Source organism: Elephas maximus, chromosome 19 (assembly GCF_024166365.1).
Source record: "Elephas maximus indicus isolate mEleMax1 chromosome 19, mEleMax1 primary haplotype, whole genome shotgun sequence".
Lineage (NCBI taxonomy): Eukaryota > Metazoa > Chordata > Mammalia > Proboscidea > Elephantidae > Elephas > Elephas maximus.
In genome coordinates, this window is record NC_064837.1 from 31,452,022 (window position 1) to 31,473,814 (window position 21,793).

Here is a 21,793-nt window from a genome sequence, read left to right on the forward strand (position 1 = left end):
TTTAAGCTTTAATTTTATTTATTTTTAAGGACAGGTAATGCATTGACATGGTTCAGAATTCAAAAGGCACAAAAAGTATGCAGTGAAAATTCTCCTCCTCACCTCTGTTGCCTGCCTATCCAGTTCCCTTCCCATTAGGCAACGAGTGTTACCAGGTTCTTATGTAATCTTTCAGAGATATTCTAAATTTATAAAACCTATGCATTTAATATTGTTTCTTTCCACTCCTCCCCCTTTTTTAGAACACTAATAGTAGTCCACTCTAAAACTGTTCTATACCTTGCTTTTTTCACTTAACAGTATATTTTAGAGAGTTTTCCATATTCCTAGGTAAGGCTTCATCTTTCTTTTTTTAATGACTGTGTAATATTCCATTATATGGCTCTTCCATGACTTGTGAATTCAGTACCTTACTGATGGTCATATAGGTTGTTTTTAGGTTTTTGATATTCCAAGAAATGCTGCAGTCAATGACTTTTGAGCTTCCTTTATAAACTTTTAGAACTTTCTAGAAGAACGTGTCTCTCACATTTTTGTTCTTTCAGGGGTCAAGTCCTTCCAGCTCACACACTTCTGAATACAGTAGATGTGGAACTTATCTATGAGGGGGTGAAGTATGTACTTAAGGTATGCTTAATCCTGCTGACGCCTACATCTTATTTTTTTAAATTTTGTTGTAAAGTATGTGTAACAAAACATTTGCCATTTTAACCATTTTTAAGTGTACAAGTTAGTGACATTAATTCACTGTGTTTTGCAACCATCAACACAATTTCCAAATGTTTTTCATCACCCAAAACAGAAACTCAGTACCCCTTAAGCAGTAACTCCCCATTTCCCTTGGAGCCCTGGTGGCATAGTGCTTAAGAGACATGGCTGCTAACCAAAAAGTCAGCAGTTCAAACCACCAGCCACTCCTTGGAAACCCTATGAGGCAGTTCTACTCTGTCCTAATGGGTTGCTGTGAGTAGGAATCGACTTGATAGCAACGGGTTGTTGTTGTTAAAGCCCCTGGTAACCACTAATAAACTTTTTGTCTCTATGTATTTACTTATTCTAGATATTTTGTATACATGAGATTGTACAATATTTGTCCTTTTAGTCTGACATTTCACTCAGCATATGCACCTTACTTTTTGTCTCTTTGTTATCTTGCTTTCTTTAAAGGTCAAGAGGTAGGGGGAAATATTTGGTTTATTGCAGGGGCTGGGACATTAGTGAAATTACAGTTATATTATTTATGTCAGTAGCATAAAGCAGTATTTGATGATTCTGTGACAACCTTTTAGTTGCTCTTCAATTTCACATATACAGCCCAGAGATAAAGGGGAGACGGGAACAACCAGAGCAGGGAGAATAAGGTAGCCCTGTTGGCTTGCAGCAGCACTGAACCATGCCCACAGTCACTCATGCTAATAGCACCTATGCCATGAATTTCTTCCCTCTGACAGATCTTTTTGACCGGTATCTTTGAGGTACTGAAATTTTGTCTGAGGCACCACATGGAAGGAGACATTGACTTTTTCCTTCTGGTACTTCTTAACCTACAGGTGACTCGACAGTCCCCCAACTCCTACGTGGTGATCATGAATGGCTCATGTGTGGAAGTAGATGTGCATCGGCTAAGTGATGGAGGACTGCTCTTGTCCTATGATGGTAGCAGCTATACCACATACATGAAGGAGGAAGTAGATAGGTGAGTGGCTGTTTGAGGTCCAGACTCTTGAGATTTTTCAAGGCCTTTTTTGATACTCTTTTTTTTTTCCCCCCAAATAAGAAAATAATACACGCAGTTAACAGAAATTCCAGGATTACAATTAAAACCATGTCTCCCTACCACTCTGATGTGAGTACACAATGAAAAATAAATTCTCCTCTTTGTGGGCAACCATTGATAACAGCTTTGTGTACAGTTTTCCTGAAATTTTATATGCATAAACAAGTTATAGATGTGTACACACTGTATTTTTCTCTTAAATATATTCACAAATAAAAACATCATTTAAATGTTATTCTGCACCTTGTTTTTTTTCATTGAGGATATCAGTCATACTGTTGTGAGTTAAAAGAATTAACACATGTAAAGCACTTAGAACATTGTCTGGGAGATACTAAGGGCTCAAGAAATGTTAGCTACTACATCATTATCTTCGTGTTTTGTTTTGTCTTATAGAGTTGCCATTTTTTGTTTTTAATTTTATTTATTTTGTCATTGCTGTTGAGAGTATACATAACAAAACAAACGAGTTCAACAGTTTCTACATGTACCATTTAGTGACATTGATCACATTGTGCAACCATTCTTTCCCTCCTTTTCTGAGTTGTTCCTTCTCCATTAACATAAATTCACTGTCCTGTAAGCTTCCTATCCTTCAAGTTGCTGTTGTCACTTTGATCCCATATGGATAGTTCTTAAAAGAGCGTAATACTCAAGGCAGACATTTTTTACTAGTTAAGCTAAACTGTTGTTTGGTTTTAAGAAGACTCCAAGGGATATTTTTGGTTTAAGGTTTAAAGGTTATCTCAGGGCAGTAGTTTCTGGGATTCTTCTAACCTTCATGGCTCTAGGAAGCCTGGAGTCCATGAGAATTTGAAATTCTGGTTTGCATTTTTCCCCTTTTGATCAGGATTCTTCTATGGAATCTTTGATCAAAATGTTCAGTAATGGTAGCTGAACACCATCCAGTTCTTCTGGTCTCATGGCAAAGGAGGCAGTTGTTCATGGAGGCAATTAGGCCCTGTTTTTTTTTTTTTTTTGATGGCCACATAGTGTTCCATTATATGGATGTATCATGATTTAGGATCCCTGGTAGCACAGTGGTTAAGTAGCTTGGCTGCTATCCACAAGGCCACAAGGGGTTCAAACCTACCAGCCACTCCATGTGGTGATCTGCTTGGAAGCCCTATGGGGCAGTTCTACTCCATTAACTCAGTGACTAACAATGTTTGGAGCCCTGGTAGCACAATGATTAAGAGCTACAGCTGCTAACCAAAAGGACGGCAGTTTTAATCCACCAGCCACTCCTTGAAAACAGTTGAATTGGCTTAACAGCAATGCATTATTTTTGGTTTACCATAATTTATTTAATCTGATCCTTATTGAAGGAAATTTTGCTTATTTGGCTTTATAAACAAGTAACATGTGCTTGTGGGGGGTGCAGATAAAGTTTTCAGGTTTTTGTTTTTTTTTTTTAAAGATTGACGTTATTCTACCATATTCCTTTATATCTGAATTGCTTTACTGGCTTACATACTTCACTTATCTCCTAGGTATCGCATTACAATTGGCAATAAAACCTGTGTATTTGAGAAGGAGAATGACCCATCAGTGATCCGCTCACCTTCTGCTGGGAAGCTAATCCAGTACATTATAGAGGATGGAGGCCATGTGTTTGCTGGCCAGTGCTATGCTGAGATTGAGGTCAGGGTGGTGAATGGGCTGTCAGGTCATGGGAGGGAAGGGAGAAAAAGCGTTGGCTGGATGGACTAGGACTGAAGAGTATTAGATAGGAAAGAGTATCAGTTGGTATAACTGGGGTTATGAACCATAAGATTTTAAAAACAAGTAAAAACCTCTTAGTTTTTCTTTGACGTAGGTAGGCATCTCTAGCTCTAAAAATAGATACACTTGCTGAGTATTAGGTGTTATGCTAAGTGTTGGTTATACAGAGTAAATATGATGGTAGATGGAGTGGGATACAAAACAAACAAATAATTCAACATGATGAGTTGTGAGAGAGCTAAAGACAGAGTACAGAGGACCACCTAACTCAAACAAGGGTGGAGAGGTTGTAGATGGATAGTAAAAGAAGACTTCCTGTGAAAGGAAACGTTTGTTCTTAGTTTTGAAAGATAAGCAGTAATAGACCGGGGGAAGAAAGGCAGAGAAGAGTGTTTAAAGCTGAAGGAACAGCAGGTACAAAGGTACAGAAGAGCAAGAGAGTATGGTGTATTTAGGGAGCTGCAAAGTGGTATTGCATGAGAATAGGGGATAAGGTTTAATGGAGGGGTGGCAAGCAAAGATGCTAAAGAGGCAATTGGATGTGAGATCACAAAGGATCCTATTAGTCATACAAAAAAGTTTAGACTGTCTTGAAGGATGTTGGAAGTCACTGAAGGATTTTAAGCAGGAAAGTGGCATGATGAGATTTGGGCTCTAGAATGATTGTTGGAGGATGTATAGGAAAGAGATACAAAATCATAGGTGGGGAAATCTGTTAGGAGGTTTTTGAAGTACTCTAGGCCAGAAATGAGGGCCTAAATTAAAGAGATGGCAATAAAGAGTTTTGAAGAGGTTTAGAAGATGTGCTTGACTGGGCTCGATAACTGGTAGATAAGGGAGAAAAAGGAGTAAAGAATGACCTGGACGTCATAGGTAGACAAGACTGTCTTGAGAGTGAGAGGCTAGAGCCGCTGGTATAAGGAGGCTAAATTGTTCATCACTTCTAAGTACAGAACAAGTAAAAATACAAACTGTGGCAAGATTTATTTAAAAGTTAGAAATAAGATAAATGTAAGTGTCCTTAATCCCTAAAGCTGGGTCCTGGGAGAGATTATCTTATTGCTTGCCTTTCTAGTCTAGAGGAGATTTTGAAAGATTCCTATTTTTCTGGAGTGAATTAGGTATAGACCAATTTAGATGCTGAGGGAGAAACTGATCTCTTAAAGTCATTCTTCTATGAAAGGAGAGATCAGGTTCTAATTTGTATTTTTCACTATAGGTGATGAAGATGGTGATGACTTTGACAGCTGCAGAGTCTGGCTGTATCCATTATGTCAAGCGGCCTGGAGCAGCTCTTGACCCTGGCTGTGTAATAGCCAAATTGCAGCTGGACAACCCCAGCAAGGTCCAGCAGGTGAGCAGGAAGGTACTCTGAATATTACTCTGCAAGAGCTGAATGGTACGGCAGGAGTAGTGTGAAGAGCCAAGTGATTTCAATGCTTGGTTTGCCAGTTTTTCTTAAGCTCTTTTTTTTTTACCCCTGATTATATATACCTTGTATTTTGCTTATGGTATTGTGGAACTAGAGTTTGCAAGAGTTACTAGGCTACTGAGATTCTGTAATTTCCTCATGATGTTGCCTCCGTTGACTTTACTCCTGGTAGCTGGGTATGGTGAAAGGATTATTTGGGTTTTGAATGAAGACTGAGTTGCATTGATACCTTTGTACCCTGAATAGGAGATAGTGGATGACTTCATCTCTCATTGCGGTTGACAGGCTGAGCTTCACACAGGTAGTCTGCCACAGATCCACAGCACAGCCCTCAGAGGCGAGAAGCTCCATCGAGTTTTCCACTATGTCCTGGATAATCTGGTCAACGTAATGAATGGATACTGCCTTCCAGATCCTTTCTTTAGCAGCAAGGTATGAATCACTTCTCTTGGGGAAGGGATGTACAAATGGGGTACCTTGTCTCCAAAATAGTTTAAAGTCTCATAAGGATTTTTTAGAGGGAGGGAAAGAGCTATTTGGCCTGGAACTCTCTCACCCTTTGTTATGAAATTTGAAGTCTGTAAATCTTTGATTCTTATCTCTGTCATTGACTCCATGTTTAATCGAAATTACTCTTTTAAACCAGAGAGCAAGGACAGTGTTTAGTTAGATGCATTTATTGCAGTTTCAAAGTAGATACTATGTGGTAGTGAATTCAGGTGTTTTATTTGGGGATTACGTTAACTGTCCGGATCCTGTTTTATTGTTTCCTTCTCCTTAGGTAAAAGACTGGGTAGAGCGATTGATGAAGACACTCAGAGATCCCTCCCTGCCTCTCCTAGAATTGCAAGATATCATGACCAGTGTCTCTGGCCGTATCCCCCCAAACGTGGAGAAGTCTATCAAGAAGGAAATGGCTCAGTATGCTAGCAACATTACATCAGTCCTCTGTCAGTTTCCCAGCCAACAGGTACTTATAGTGTAACACTATCATTATTTCCTATTGACTATCAATATTGAGTTCATGTTTTTTGTAAGACTCCTTCCTGTTTGGAACCTCCTTACTGTCTGAATGTTGTGCTTTTGCAATTTTAAGCATTGTACCCTTCACAAAAACTGCCTCAAGATACAAGCACAGTAATGAAAATACCATCCGTGAAATGTAAAGTATCTATGGTTATGAGAGAAGCATACATTGGCCATGCCCTAATGAGAGGTATTTTACTGAATGTAAAGTAGAGGGATGTTCATAGTTTCATCATTGGAGACTTCTTTATTACCTTAGCATCATGCTAAAGCAAACATACAAAGCTGGGCAGATCTTGCTTGTCGGAGCCTCTGGTAGCATGGTAGTTTTTGTGATGCAGTCATTAATCCATCCGGGAAAGGATGAAGAGAGAAAGTTACTTGCTTATTTAACACAAGCCCCTAACCTATACCCAATAACTTCCAGCTGCTCCCAGCATATGAAAGATAGTAGGAATTGTTGTGTTGTAACTAAGGAGATTTTTAGTAGTGATGCTATAGAGGTTGGTGTTTTGGGTTCTTTTCGGGGTTGAGCTTCATTTTTCCCTTTCTTGTGCCTTAGATTGCCAATATCCTAGATAGCCATGCAGCTACACTGAACCGGAAATCTGAGCGAGAAGTCTTCTTCATGAACACTCAGAGCATTGTACAGCTGGTCCAGAGGTAATTACATGTCTCTTCTGGTTCCCTTTCCTATAAGTAGTCAGGGAGAGGTTTACCTCAGGTTTGACTTAAATAAATTAGGAAGTACCAATAATAGAATTGTGAGTTAGCTCTCACACTCAGTATTTCTGATGATTTCTTTCTGGTATATTCTACATCTTTCTATCAGTTTTTAAAGCACAGAAATTTTGTTGTTTTCTTTTTCCTCGTAATTTTGATGATGCTCCTCATTACTCTTCTGGCACAGGACCAAGTATGGTATTTATTCCTCTTAGCTTATATAGCCAACTATTGGACTAAAGGGAGATCCACAGAGGATTTTCAGCTCTCAGATACTCACTTTATAAATCTTTCAGACGTGCCTTAGCCTTTCCAAAGATGTGGTGATAATTTCTACTTAGCAGTAGAATCAAGGCACTGTTTGTCAGGCTAGGAGGTTTTTTTTTTTTTTTTTTCTTTCTTTCCTTTAAGAAAATCTTATCTATAGCCAGATTTCTCTTAAGCCTGAAATTTGAATTAATGAGGTTAGATAATTCTAGGCTGCCCCCCGTCCTACCCTGTATTCCAAGGAAAAGCAGTCCAGTGTAAAGTCTGAAAAATAAATTTTGTCCCTGTGTATACTATTTAATAGGGCTGGCCTGCCAGGTTTTTCAGTGGAGACTTTTTCTGTTTGTCTAGGTATCGAAGTGGCATCCGAGGCCATATGAAGGCTGTGGTGATGGATCTGCTCCGGCAGTACCTGCGAGTGGAGACTCAATTCCAGAATGGTAAGCCTCTTTCTGAGGACTCTATCTGAGTAGCTTCTGATGCTGGTGACCAACTCAATCTATACTTTTAGGACTGGCTAGCAGCTAAGCCAGTTCATCCTGTCACCAATACTTCCCATTAACAAACTGTTTCTTTTTCCTCACTCCATAAAAACCAAACCTCCATATCCCACTAGCTCCAAAGAAAGAACAACAACAGAACTCATCTTGATGAGATTGTAAATCCACTGTGCTTCTGGGAAAGGGCTGAGATAATTTTTCTGGTAGAGATTAGAATTACCTATTGATATCTTCTTGACCTTGTATAGTTCAAGTTAAGTCATGACCAGGCTGAAATTGAGAAACCCATATCAGGAGGGCTTGCCTCTCAGCAGCTAATCCATGCATTGAGCCACAGGCATCTGGGAAGAGCCCATATTTGCAGTACTTTTCAGTGTATCATTTAGGTGTAATTTGTCCCTGGCTTTCTCTGAAGAGCTTCACTAAATGATACATAAAGTCTTAAGTGTGAAATACCCTGGATGAGATATTAAAGCTGTGTTGATACTGCTTCGTGCCACAAGATGGCAGTGAAAAACCACAGAATTTGAAACATTACCAAAAATTTTCTTTTATCTGTTCTGATCCCTTTTGTATCCATTAAAGGATGGCTTTGTCACTGATGAACAACAACAAAAACTCCTAAAGTAAATGTTAGCAAACTGAGTCCAACAGTGTATAACATAATACATGAAAACCAAGTTAGGTTAATATTGGAAATATCAATGTAACTTACCATGTCATAGATTTAAAGGAGGAAGAACATGGTCATTATCTCAAGAAATGGAGAAGAAAAGCATTTGGCAAAATTTAACATCCATTCATGATAAACTCTTGGCAAATTACAAATGAAGTGTACTTTCTTAATTTTATAAAGGGCATCCACAAAAGACCTATAGGAAAGATCATATATATGATGAAATATTGAAAGTATTCTCCTTATGATTAGGAATGAGACAAGGACACCGCTATCACTACTTCTGTTCAGCATTATACTGGAGGTCCTAGCCAGTGCAGTAGGATAAGAAGAATTAAAAGTCAAAGACTAGAAAGAAGTAAGGAAACAAATTTTCCACTATTGAGCATGATGTGATGTCTATTTAGAAAACCTGAAAGAATCTACAGATCTATTATTAGAATTATTAAGAGCCTAACTTGGTTACTGTATATAAAAATCACCATATAAAATTCAATTGCATTTCTTTATAGTAGGGCAATTAGTTAAAAAAGCAATTGAGAAGAATATGCTGTGGAAAATAACAGTCAAAAATATGAAATACCAAGGAATAAATCTAACGAAAAATATGCAAGCCTTTTTTGGAGAGAATTATAATTAGTGAATACTATTAAAGGAAATCTAATTAAATGGAGATATAGCATGGTCTTTGATTGGAGTATACACTATTGCAAAGGTGTCAATTCTCTCTATAGGTTAATCGAAGTTCCGATAAAACTCCTATGAGGGTTTTTTCATGGAATTTGTCAAGCTGATTCTAAAATGTACATGAAACAAAAGTCTGACAATAACCAAGATACCCCTAATGAAATAAAAGGTGAAGGAATTTGTCCAATCAGTTATCAAGATTTAATATAAAGCCATATTAATCAGAAATTGTGATACTGCTGTTTTTGTTGTTAGGTGCCATCGAGTCAGTTCCGACAATGAAACATAAGAGGGGGCCCAGAAAGAGATCCGTACATATATGGAAGAAAATTTATGACAGAGAAAGCATTGTAGGTAATAGGGAAAGGATAAATTTTTCAATAGACGATATTGGGGAAATGGGTTATCCATTTGCAAAAGAAGAAATAGAGTCCCTGCCATATACCATACACACAAAAATCAATTCCAGATGAATTAAAGACATAAATATGTATTAAAGGCAAGACTACTACAGCTGATCATGGGGATGGTGCAGGACTGGGCAGCGTTTTGTTCTGTTGCACATGGGGTCACGATGAGTCGGGGGCCACCTCAATCACAGCAACAATAGGAGAATATTTTCATGACCTCAGAGTAGAGAAGATTTTGTTATATACAAGCTACAAAAGAAAAGACTGATTTTAGTGCACCTAAGTACTTCTGTTTAAGCTCCCATAGGCACATCCAAACTCCCTGAAGGACCAAATTGCCTGGCTGAGAGCTGTGGGGACCAGGTCTCAGGGAACATCTAGCTTAATTGACATAACATAGTTTATAAAGAAAATGTTCTACATTCAACTTGGTGAGTAGCATCTGGGGTCTTAAAAGCCTGTGAGTGGCCGTCTAAGATACGGCACTGACCTCACCCCTTCAGGAGCAAGGGAGAGTGAGGAAAACTAAAGATACAAGGAAAAGATTAGTCCAAAGGACTAATGGACGACAACTACCACAGCCTCCACCAGACTGAGTCCAGCCTGCCACCACTGACTGCTCTGATAGGGATCACAATAGAAGGTCCCAGACTGAGCTGGAAAAAATGTAGAACAAAATTCTAACTCACAGAAAGAGACCGACTTACTGGCCTGACAGAGACTGGAGAAACCCCGAGAGTATGGTCCCTGGACTCCCTTTTAGCTCCGTAATGAAGTCACTCCTGAGATTCGCCCTTCAGTCAAAGTTTAGAAAGGCCCATAAAACAAAATGAGACAAAAGGGCCACACCAACCCAGGGGCAAGGCTAGAAGACAGGAGGGGACAGGAAAGCTGGTAATAGGGAACCCGAGGTTGAGAAGGAAAGAGCGTTGACTGTTGTGGGGTTGTTAACCAATGTCATAAAACAGTGTGTGTACTGTTTAATGAGAAGCTAGGTTGTTCTGTAAACCTTCATCTAAAGTACAGTAAAAATTAAAAAAAAATAAAATAGCTTGGAAGAAGAGCCAGCATCTTTGCAGGATAAGTCTCATATGCAATTAATTTGTGCTCTATACTCTCTGAACCATGGAACTGGTTATATGATGATCATGACAAATGGGTCAATCAAAGATCATTGGCAGAAAGAAGTCTCCTTACAGTCCCAGACAGCTAGGACAATCTGTAGGGAATTCTGGATTTAGTTAGAATCAAAGGCTGCCTAAAGAAGTTTTTTTTAGAGAGTGGGAGGAGATAAACCCATTGTCTTTGATGTATTGGGGTATATTGTGCTCAAAAGTTTCTAATTTTTTAGTACTGGTTAGAAAGAAAGGTGTCATGTTCTTCTATCCCATGAATGTTTCTTTGAGTCACTGAAAAGGCTTAAACCGAGTATCTCAGTTGGCCATGTCTTCAGGATACCTCCAAGCTGCGAAAGCCTGTTGGCTGCCATGTTTTTCAGATTTGGCAGTGTGTTATGCATGTGTGAGTTCTCCGAAGCCACTAGACGGACTGTGCAGTTACTACTCATATTACTCAGATGGTGCTTACTGCTAGGCTTTGTGTGACCCACCCAGCTTCTGATTCTTTTCTGCTAGTCACTATGGGCTGCGTTTTCCCTGCCACTGGGCCTCTCAGTATGCTCTTAAATGGCCCTGCTGCCCCTTGATTGTAAATGTACTGCTCTCGTTTCTTGGCTATACTTACAGAAACCTGAGGATGGCATTTTAAATGTCTTATTTTCCCTTCCATTTGCAGAAAGGTAACACACCACATTCTAGATGGAATTACTTGATCCGTTCGTTGCTTTCAGTTTCATTACCAATCAGAGCCTATGCCTCTGAGTCCTGATTGCAAGTCATCTTCTCAGAATGCTTCCTCAGGCTGGATTATTTGTCAATGTTCTAAAAATAATATTAGAACTTGGGGCAGATGATCTAAAATGCCTGTGTGAAAAGTCCTGTGTATTCATATTGTTTTTTTATTTATCTGTTTCTGCTTTCAGCATATGCTTATTCATGCTGGAAATGTGTTTACATTAGGGAAATAAAAGTCAACACAGTGCAAAAAAGAACTTCTGTTTATCAGAAGACATCATAAAGAGACTGAAAATACAAATCACAAAGTGGGAGAAGATATTTGTAAAACATTCAATTAGCGAGGGCCTAGTATCTAGAATATATAGAGAACTGCTATGACTCAATAAGAAATAGATAACCTGATAGAAGAACAGAAAGATATAACACGGAAGAGGAAACACAAATGATCTGTAAACTTATGAAGGAGATGCTCGATCTCATTAGTAATCAGAGAAATGTCAACCGAAATAACAATGAGATTTAGTTACCCTCTCATATTGGCAAAAATTATTAAAAAGACCATACTGTTTTGCTGCTGGTGTAAGTACAAACTGACTCAACTACTTTGGAAACTGGTTTATCAGACCCTAATGAAGTTGAACACATTGATCCTAGAAATTTCAGTCCTAGATAATATACTCTAGGGAAACGCCTATGCGTGTTTACCAGGAGACATATACAAGAATGTTTGTGGAAGCTTTATTCATAATAACAAGAAAGACAGGAAATAATCCAAATTTCCAATAATAGAATAAATAACTGAATTCTCACAATGGGTTACTATACAGCAGTGAAAATGGGTGAGCTATAGTAGACACATGAACAAAAGCATGAATCTCAAAGACATAACGTTAAGGGAAAGAGGCAAGTTACAAAAGAATCAGTACAGAATGATGCCGTTTTTATCACATTCAGAAACAGGAAAAATCAAACTATACATACATTAGTGGTAAATGTAAAGAAAAACAAATAAATGACTAACCTAAAATTCACCTTAGTAGTTGTCTCTGAGGAGGAGCACACAGGGACCTTTTAAGGCACTAAAAATGTTCTATTGGATCTATCTAAAGAAAGATGATAGTACGTGAGTGTTAGTAAATGTTTTCAACATTCTTTCGTATGTATATTTTACAATAAAAAGTTTTTAAAAACTGGTATGCTTAGTGTCACTGCTTCTTTTCTATTAGCATTCCCCTCCCCCTGTGAAAGTGAGTGTATTCTCTTTATTTTCCCTGGTCCTAGTAGTTCCTGTAGTCTAGGTATATTTATGCTCTCACTTCAAAGCTAAGTCTCAGTAGAAAGAAGTGTGAATTTATAAAGAACCACCAATTTCTAAATTGCTTCCTTTTTGTTCTAAATGGTCTTTTATGAAATTAGGGGCTATCTAGATATTGCAGTTCACTGTTCTTCAAACGTATTTTGGGTTCCTTTTGAAATAAAACCTTGTGTCAGTCTCTAATATTTAAAACAGATAAAAAGCAGAGTTTCCCTGTTTGAATGTCCTAAGTATTCTAGGAACCCATGGTAGTGCAGTTTGAATACTACTATTCTGGTTTTTAACACAGAATCTGAACTGAGGTGATAATCCTTTATTATTTTCATGATTTCATAAATTCTGATCCTTGAGAATAAATATTCAATCACTAATTCCTCATTACTTGGAAATTTAATTTAGAGGTAAGCTGTTTTCTAAAGGCCTGAATATTACCTGTATTCCATGGTAGTTATCACTGTAGTATACCTGAAGCTTATGCTTCTGTCGCAAGGCACAGCTTTCCTATCAGCACTAACTTGCCTCTAGTGGCCTTACAAAAAACAAAAAAAAAAATTTTTTTTTTTTTTTTATGAAAGGCCAGTGAAAATATACATAACTGTAGTCTCCCTATGGACCTTTTGGTTTAATGCAAGGTTCTCCTCAATCTATGCCTTGGTTTGGATTTGGAATTCCTAGGTAATGCTTAGCTGTTTCATGGACTTACAGGGACAAGTGCTGATTCTAGAGCTGGCAGCCACAACTGCTTATAGATATTGATATTTGTTTGGTGTGTTAGGTTTTTTTTTTTTTTTAAGCTAAAATTGTTCCTATCAGTTAGGATGAAATATTTTCAGCGAGTTAAACATGGAATCCAGAATCTAAAGCTGTAGGCTTTAAATATTATCAAGGTTAATGGTATTGAAATTTATTTTTAAGCAACAGAACCCTTTCTTCTAAGGAAATTATTCCAGGAAGCTAAATGAGAGAGTTTAGAGTATGGGTGGGACTGGAGTTATTCTCAAACCCCCAGTATTCAAGGCACACCCACCCCAATTTTTTTTTAATATAATGAAATTGAGGTCAGAAGGTAAAGTGATTTGCCCAGGAGCACATAGAAAATTGGTAACAGAGCTAGGCCTTTAGCCTAGGTTTTATGTCCAGATTTCCTGACTCCTAGTCCAGCATTCCTTTTTAATAAATCACACTACCAATCCTGTACAAATCCTTCCAAGAAAATTCAAGAGGTTTCTTGTCACTGCTTATCAGGGGAATTATAGACATTAAAAAAATGTAAATATGAGCGTTCTTTTTGCTGCTTGCAGGTCACTATGACAAATGTGTGTTCGCCTTACGGGAGGAGAACAAGAGTGACATGAACACTGTACTGAACTACATCTTCTCTCATGCTCAAGTCACCAAGAAGAATCTTCTGGTCACAATGCTTATTGTGAGTTCCATTCTTCAGGATCTGGAAGGGTGGTTGATGATATGGGAAAAAAAAGCATTTTTCTCCTTCTGATGGCTGTGGTCAGAGAGAAAGCTGTTTGTTGTAATTGTGGGATGAGCGGGGCTCTAGTTGTGAGTTAACGTTTTCTTAGATCTGCCTCTGTCTTTGACCTGAAGAACCCCGACCTAGTTAGGAAAGGACTGCTCTGGCTGTTTTGCATATAATCATGCACAGGAACTCAAATCTCTTGACTTCATTTAGAGAGGCCCTGTGCTTCCCCATTTGTGTTGTCACTCATGATAAAAAACCCAGTGCCATCGAGTCGATTCCGACTCATAGCGACCCTACATGACAGAGTAGAACTGCCCCATAGAGTTTCCAAGGAGCGCCTGGTAGATTCAAACTGCTGACCCTTTGGTTAGCAGCCATAGCATTTAACCAGTACACCACCAGGGTTCCCTGAAACTCATGATAGTAGCTTTAAAATGTAGTCTTATCTAGCCAGTGTACTCTTCTATTATAACTATTTTGTTCCATGGATATAGACAATGGCTGTCATGTCAAAACTTAAAAAACTGAAAACAAAACTGTTAGAAATCCAGGAGTGCCCAAAGAAATTTAATTTATTCTGCAACTTCCTGGGTCTCTTTCTGTTTTATTTACATGAAACTCTAAGCAGAGATTATTGTATTGACAGTAGACATATGCATTGGTTCGCATAACCTAGTAGTATGAGCATTAGCAGACAGCGGACATGGGGGCGAGACTGGTAAACGTGAATGTGAATGATGGACATTTGACCACTGGGTAGAATTTTTAGGGACTCAAGGATTTTAAAAACTGATTTGCTTTTAGATCTTTCTGACTGAGTTAATTCTAGGGCTCAGAGAACACTAGGATTATTCTTAGAGTCCGCCACCCCATGGTCCTGAGCAGTTGCTTTGCTAGTGCATGTTTGTCTTTTGGGGGGACTACAGTATTTTTCATTTTTAGAGAGTTTTCTTTTTTGTCCCTTTGTGGAACTGGCATTCTTGGTACCTTAATTTTACCATTCCTTCTTGGAGGAAAAAAACATAAATTTTCACTGCCTTTTTTTATTTCATATTTCAGAATGAAGGGAAACTATCTACCTCACATTTTAAGGGAGGATTTTTCTTTTTTTTTTTTTAGCTTGAGTCTAAACTTTGTCTTTGGTTAACAGCAATGCCACTCATTCAGTTCCTGGCCTAGCTGTTTAACTCTAGAGAATATAACATTTTTTTAGAATAAACCCAAACCAAAAACCCAGTGCCGTCGAGAATAGCCAACTTTTTAAAATATTTAATTACCAGGAGAATTCATTACCTCTGCTAGCCTAAAATAGCTAGGTAGTGGGAGAAACCAGAAATGCTTTGGGAAGATAAAAAAAAATACATATATATATGTATGTATCAGCACTGTGTAATATTTCAACTTTCTCAAATGGCAGATTTCAGGAAAGAATTTTTTTCCCCTCAATCAGAGGGGAAAAAATCTCGGAATATTTAGCTTTTTTTTTAAAAAAAAATTTATCGTAGGATTGTTAATTCTTATTTGAATAAAGCCATGACTGTCAGGCAGAAACGGGTAATGATGAAGAGGTAGAGGAATCCGTCAGTTTGGGCCTAAAATGTGGCAGACTTTGCCTTTATTGGAAGCTAATTATCGTGGGTTTTTCACTTTATTATGATTACCTTTTTAAGAACCTAACAGTTTTCTGCACTAAAAATAGACCAAAGCCCAGAATCCTTGGAGCAGCAGAAGAGTAATGATCGTCCAAGACTGTCGCTGGGTTTCTTAAATTCTAATTTGTAAGATATAGGGGCTCGGCTCGCTCCTTTTGCGGAGTGATTGTAAGTAACGCTTGCCTTAAGAATCTCATTATTGGAACACGGAGCCATATTTCCTCTGAGAATTCTGGAGTAGCTTTGAGCCGGGGCTGTTCATTTCTCAAGTAATCACGCTGGTGTGATGGAGAGAGAAAATGGCAGCTGTTCGGAGCTCAGGCCTTCAATTTTCTTCAGAGTCCAGTCACTCAAGTGTGTAATTACACGGGGGGTGCTGCAGAGGCGTTGGGCCCTGTCAGAGAACTGGTTTGAGGCTTTGCTTTCTGCTCTTGCCAGTCAGGACAGGCAGAAGCCAATGGGACTCTGACTTGCTGTTCTTTTTTTCCCCATCCTGTCATCCTGATTACTTCTTACCTGCATGGATGGGACCCAAACTTTTCTTCCCAACAAGCCAAGCTCTTTGGAGAAAAGAGTTCATTCTTAGTGTTTGGGTTTGGATGAATAGGATCGGGAGGAGGAGGAAGATTAAAGATGTGAACCACAAAGACAGATTTGTCCTTTTGTTTTTCTTTTGAAAACAAAATAAAACTCAGTAAACCTAAGTAGGGTCTATAGGCTTTCACATTTTAATTTATTTTGAAATATTCATTATTTTCACCCTCGTCTTAGAGATTTAGAAATCAAGAAGTTAACTGACAGGATTGAGCACAAGATCAGCTAGCAGTGACTTACGGAGAAGGGTCAAAAGCTCAGAAGGTGCTCGTTTCTGATTTGACATTACTGAACACCAGACATCTCCTTTCTTCTTGGATAATAGTAAGATACCGCCCCACCCCTGACACACACACCACACACACACACACACACACACACACACTGCCTTAATGCTGGTAGTAGCTGGATAAAAGCCTTTTTAGTTGTTTGGGTTACTATTTCTGTAGGTCTCATTGACCTGCTGCCTAGACCTAGACCTGCTGCCATTGTGATTCTCCCAGTTTATGTTCTTTGCTGGTTCCTCTTTCTTTGCTGACCTTGGCTTCCTGATTGGTGGTTACATGCCCTGCGTTCCGTTCTCTGCTTTCTAGAAGTAGGAATGTTGATGGTGTGCCTTTGAACCTAGAAGAGGGATAAAATAAATAAATAAATAAAACCAGGCTTCTGAGAATCAGTGTTAGGGGATGTTGGGCTGCTCCAGGTTGAAGAGATACCTTCATCCCCTCCAGGTATTACCATAACATGCCTATTGGTAACTTGCTTCAGGGATGTTCATACTAGCTGGAAAGCAAAACATCAAGTAGAATGCTAAAGTCTCACCTTGATTCTTCCAAATGGGAAACGTTGTGCTACAACTGAAAACAAAGTCTGGAAGGCTGATGGTAAATTTATTTTTGAAATATAACTTCATAGGCAAAAGCTTAGAGCTCAATATTTTGTGTCTATTTAGGGATACATAGGGGACTATTTAACCAAATTAAGCAATTTTTTGTTGTTGTTAATTGCCATCAAATTGATTCTGACTCTGGCACCCCAGGTGTGCAGAGTAGAACTACTCCATAAGGTTTTCAAGGATGTGTGACCTTTTGGAAGTAGATCACCAGGCCTGTCTTCAAGGCTCCTCTGAGTGGGTTCATACTGCCAACCTTTTAGCTGATAGTCACGTGCTTAACCTTTTCGTCACCCAGGAGCTTCTAATCAATTTAGTACAAATAAAAACTATCAACATCTGCATAGTGTCTACATAAAAAATATCTATCCTATAGCCACTTGGATTCTGAGTGTAGTCTTTCACTGCTTATATTTTATTTCCGGTATGGCCCACATGAACATGCTCCTTTGTGAATAATGCTATGCATATGAGCTTTTGATTTGGTTTAGACAGGAAGCATTTCAAAAGTTGGTCAATGCATATTCTTCCTTCTCAACATGCAAATAACCTTGTCCAATATGTAAGTAAAGAAGAAAAGTCTTTCGCAGTGAACCCACGTTTGCTGAATAAGGGTGATAGTAATAATTCATTAGACCTGTTCCATGACATCCTTGGAATGTCCAAAAGTCCAGGTGTGATGGCTGGAAGAAGCTCCCAGTTCATTACTGACATTGGGATTAGTGCCTTACCCAGTTGAACAAGTTAATGTCTTGAAGGCATTACATGTTAGGTCATTCTTTTCATTCACAATTGCCTTCCTCAGAGGCATTTCACGCCTAGGTTGCTAAGAGCAAGTTGCACTATATTGGACTTTTCTGATTGTCAGTTACTTAACTTTGGCTGTAGTGTTGGCACTTACACATGTATAGTGTATTTCTGCAGATTTAAGATATTCCCAATAGTTAGCCACCATCCAGGTCAAGAATAAAAGCAAGAAATAACTGTTGTACCAATCTTAATCATCGCTGAGTAATAATGTTCACTTGGGCCTACGTATTTATGCAAGTGACTTGTAATCCCAAAATCAGCAGGTAGGTTCTTTAAATGAACTTCTTTATGTTGAGGAAACACATTTGCTGGCATAAAAAAAAAAAAAACCCAAACCCACTGACGATGAGTCAATTCCGACTTGTAGCGACCCTATAGGACAGATTAGAACTGCCCCATAGGGTTTCCAAGGAGAGGCTGGTGGATTCAAACTCCCGATCTTTTGGTTAGTAGCCAATCTCTTAACCACTTAACCACTGTTCCACTAGGGCAAGCATAAACCATCATTAAGTGGCATTGTCACAAAATGTTCACCAAAATTAGGTGGCTGTCCAGTTACCCAAAGTAAGCCTGCTTCTAGGATAAAGGACCATAGCTTTCTATTGGATGTTTGCATCTTAGGAAGGGTGATTATGAAGAGCAGGATGGTCTTTTACCCTAGTGGTTTCTTTTAGGACCTGAACACTGTGTCTAGGTCAAGGACAAGAAAGGGTTAAGAAAGTTTCTCTACACACAATTTTCTATTGCCAGTCTTTTTTCTAAGTACTTTTGATGACAACGGAAAAAATAATATTTGAGTGGAAAATTTCTAAGACAGGATAAACTAATGGTAGGAGTGGTTTTTCCATACTGTGTTTGATATTTCCCATCCCGGAAAGGTCTGGTTTCTGTACTTTGTCACAGGTAGCCCAGAAGATTGTCAGCTGGTGATAAAATCCATAGTTCACTTTTCTTACAGATACTGTTTCTTACCTACCTCCTTTCTCACTCCCTTTTCTCGTGGTAGAAAGATGAAATGAAAAAGTTGTTTTGAGCATTTTGCTTTGTTTTGTTTTTTAAGTTAAAGCATCATCTATAGTTGGGCAAGAGGATAACTCCATTTTTTTTTTTTTTTTTTTGCTTTAGTTTTATTTCAAAAGGTGAACATAGATTTGCTTTAAAGGAGAAACATTCCATATCAAATCTGTTACAAATTGAGAAGGTGACTAGTATTTTTATTTTGTTGTGTCGGCTTTTGTTGTTAATGTTGAGACTTTACTCTGGCCGTTTGGAGAGTAGCTGATTTGTGGTATTACCCCGGACCCTTGTTATGTTTTTACATCTTTCAGTGAATCATTCTGATGATTGAAACGAGTACCTCAGAAAGAAGTGTGTTTTTTCTATTAGGAACATTATGGAATCCCTGGGTGGTGCAAATGGTTAACGTGCTCAGCTGCTAACCAAAAAGTTGGAGGTTTGAGTCCTCCCAAAGGGGCCTTGGAAGAAAGGCCTGGTGATTGATCTACTTCTGAAAAATCAGCCATTGAAAACCCTATGGAGCGCAATTCTACTCTGACTGACGTGGGCTTGTTGCCATGAGTCAGAATCAACTCAACAGCAACTGTTTTTTGTTTGTTCCATTAGGAGCATTAAGTAAGAGGGTTGAGGTAGGGAAAACTTACTTTGGCTTCTCTACCCACTGTAATTTATCCATTCTTTCCTTCTGTCTTTTTATGGTCTTGTCTTTGGTGATTTTATATAGTCCCTTGAAATTCTATTTTGTTCATTAGTTCTCAGCGAAAAATGGGGCTTAGTTAAATTCCCCCCCGCCCCCCGCTCCTTTGCTTTTATGCCCTAGGACCAGTGGAACCAGTCCTTTAGCTATGACTAGATATTCAGCAGAACCCTGGATCTTTAAAAAGGAGCATTTCTTCTTCCCACTCAATGAGTGAAGTCCCTGTCTTAAATGAGTGAAAACAGTATTTTTCCTTCCTTAACTATACATCTCATAATATATTTTATCACTCTGGACACTTGGAGCAGACCACTGCTTGGTGAACTGGGAACTGGAAAGTGTTTCCTGCTTGATGATGTTTGAGAAGTCTTCTTGATAGCGTAATGGTGTTGAGTATTCCAGAAGTATTTACCTTGTGATGTGGAAATGGTAGTGGTTTTGGAAAAAGTGTTTTGGTAAATGCACATCTGCCCCAAAGGCCAAAAGTTCCAAGCTTTTTTTTGTACTGCTGTGACAAAGGACTATAAAAAGCATCCCTGCAATGGAGATTCTTCCAGAAAAGGGCTGATAATCAAGGTAGAGAGAAGATTAAAAAGCAACAACAAGAAGGCCCTTTGGGATTTCGTTGTCATCTGCATGTCCCATTCATAGTAATGAGAGAATAAAGATTCACTAAAATATAAAGGCAATTATTTCAGACTCCCAGGTAGAGGGAACTATGCCTAAATATGTATATTTTAGACAATGTGGTATGAAGAACTACTGCTACAAATAGCTCTGTAAAATTTAAAAAGGACAAAGCATTTATAAAAACTGAATCTGCAGTTTTATCTGTTTACATGAAAATTACATGGATAATGGATAAATTTAGGGAGTAAACTGATCCTCCACTGGACTCCGGAAGAAATCTTTCTCTCAAAATACGACAGGAGTTTTCTAAAGACGTTTTAAAATTTTTGCAAGAGGAAGGACCCAATACTGAATAAACCTTGGATTCTATAATATGAGCTCATTTCTGCCCACTAATCCAGCTAGGATTGACCATATTTAGATATGATAAAGTGATTCTTGGTACAGTGAGAGGATAAATGCTGGATGCAGAACTGCCGGAAAATGAAATGGTGTTTTTATTTAGTGCATGTTTATAAGTGAGTAATTTGCTCTTGTGTTTTGTACCCTCTTGGGATATTGAACATTTGGTTTGTGGAATGAAAACCAGCAGGAATAGCTTTATATTGCCTTCTTTCCAAAACTGGGAGAGGGAGCTGGAAGCCTGGTTTAGCCCCTGTATTGTTTAAAACCTCTTAAAACTTTGAGACATCATCTGCTTTTTCTTACTGAGAATCCCTTTGGCCCCTTTTAATGGTCTCTGATGATTTCTTCTGCATGTTAAAAAGTGTAGTGTTGATTTATAAAAAAAATACATTAGTGATTTTGAATCTGAATGGCTGAGGGATTTGGGCTTCTTCTTAGCAGCCACCTCCTATGAGATCTCCTTAACCACTTGTTGAGGATAAAGATAACAGGAATTTTGCATTTTCTTGTTAATCCGACTATGTCACTTTGATTTTTTTCTCTTTCCCCATTTCAAAGTCCTATTCATCTCAGTTCTTTTTAATGTGTATGTTCTTTAATAATTAGGATCAGTTGTGTGGCCGAGACCCTACTCTCACTGATGAGCTGCTGAATATCCTCACAGAGCTAACCCAACTCAGTAAGACTACCAATGCTAAAGTGGCACTTCGAGCACGCCAGGTAAGGACATTTGTTGGCTGTGGTGAGTGAGGAATGATTTTCATAGGTTGGGCTGTCCTAGACACAATGAACTTCTTTAATTCAGTCGCATGAGAAAAGACCACGCAATTTTCTATTTATATTGCATTGCCCTGAGAACAAATTTTTTCATGTGGTATATGTTTTTTAAAGAGAAGGGAAAAGATTAACGTGAGTCTTATTAAATAGGACTCCTTTCCCCATTAAAAAATACTGGTGTTATTCCCTACCTTCCCTAGTAGCCCTGTGGTAGTATATCAGGGTAAGGTGGAGAAAAGGAAACTAAGGGAAGGAAATAGACTCAATTTCTGAGTTCCCAAAGAGACCTTAGAAGCAGATGAAAACTTTTAAGTATATAGGAAAAAAATCAAGTCTGGAAACAAAGATAATGAAATGCATCTTAGTCACTAGCAATCAGAACAACCCCAGAGAAGTCCAGTTCACTTCACCCTGCAGTCTTCATTTCCATTCCAAAAGGTTTCAGCAG

The 21,793-nt window shown here is 38.5% G+C and overlaps 1 protein-coding gene across 11 annotated transcripts in view; it reads left to right on the forward strand.

Moving 5' to 3' along the window:
• ACACA (acetyl-CoA carboxylase alpha) overlaps positions 1-21,793 on the forward strand; it is a 321,203-nt gene that overhangs the window by 156,595 nt on the left and 142,815 nt on the right. For all 11 annotated transcript variants that reach the window (XM_049859442.1, XM_049859441.1, XM_049859447.1 and 8 more), the window contains 10 exons: positions 546-627; positions 1,551-1,696; positions 3,271-3,421; positions 4,722-4,856; positions 5,220-5,366; positions 5,716-5,904; positions 6,523-6,623; positions 7,302-7,390; positions 13,696-13,820; positions 21,175-21,288. In XM_049859442.1, coding sequence (XP_049715399.1) covers positions 546-627; positions 1,551-1,696; positions 3,271-3,421; positions 4,722-4,856; positions 5,220-5,366; positions 5,716-5,904; positions 6,523-6,623; positions 7,302-7,390; positions 13,696-13,820; positions 21,175-21,288 — 1,279 coding nt within the window. The remainder of the gene's footprint in view (positions 1-545; positions 628-1,550; positions 1,697-3,270; positions 3,422-4,721; positions 4,857-5,219; positions 5,367-5,715; positions 5,905-6,522; positions 6,624-7,301; positions 7,391-13,695; positions 13,821-21,174; positions 21,289-21,793) is intronic.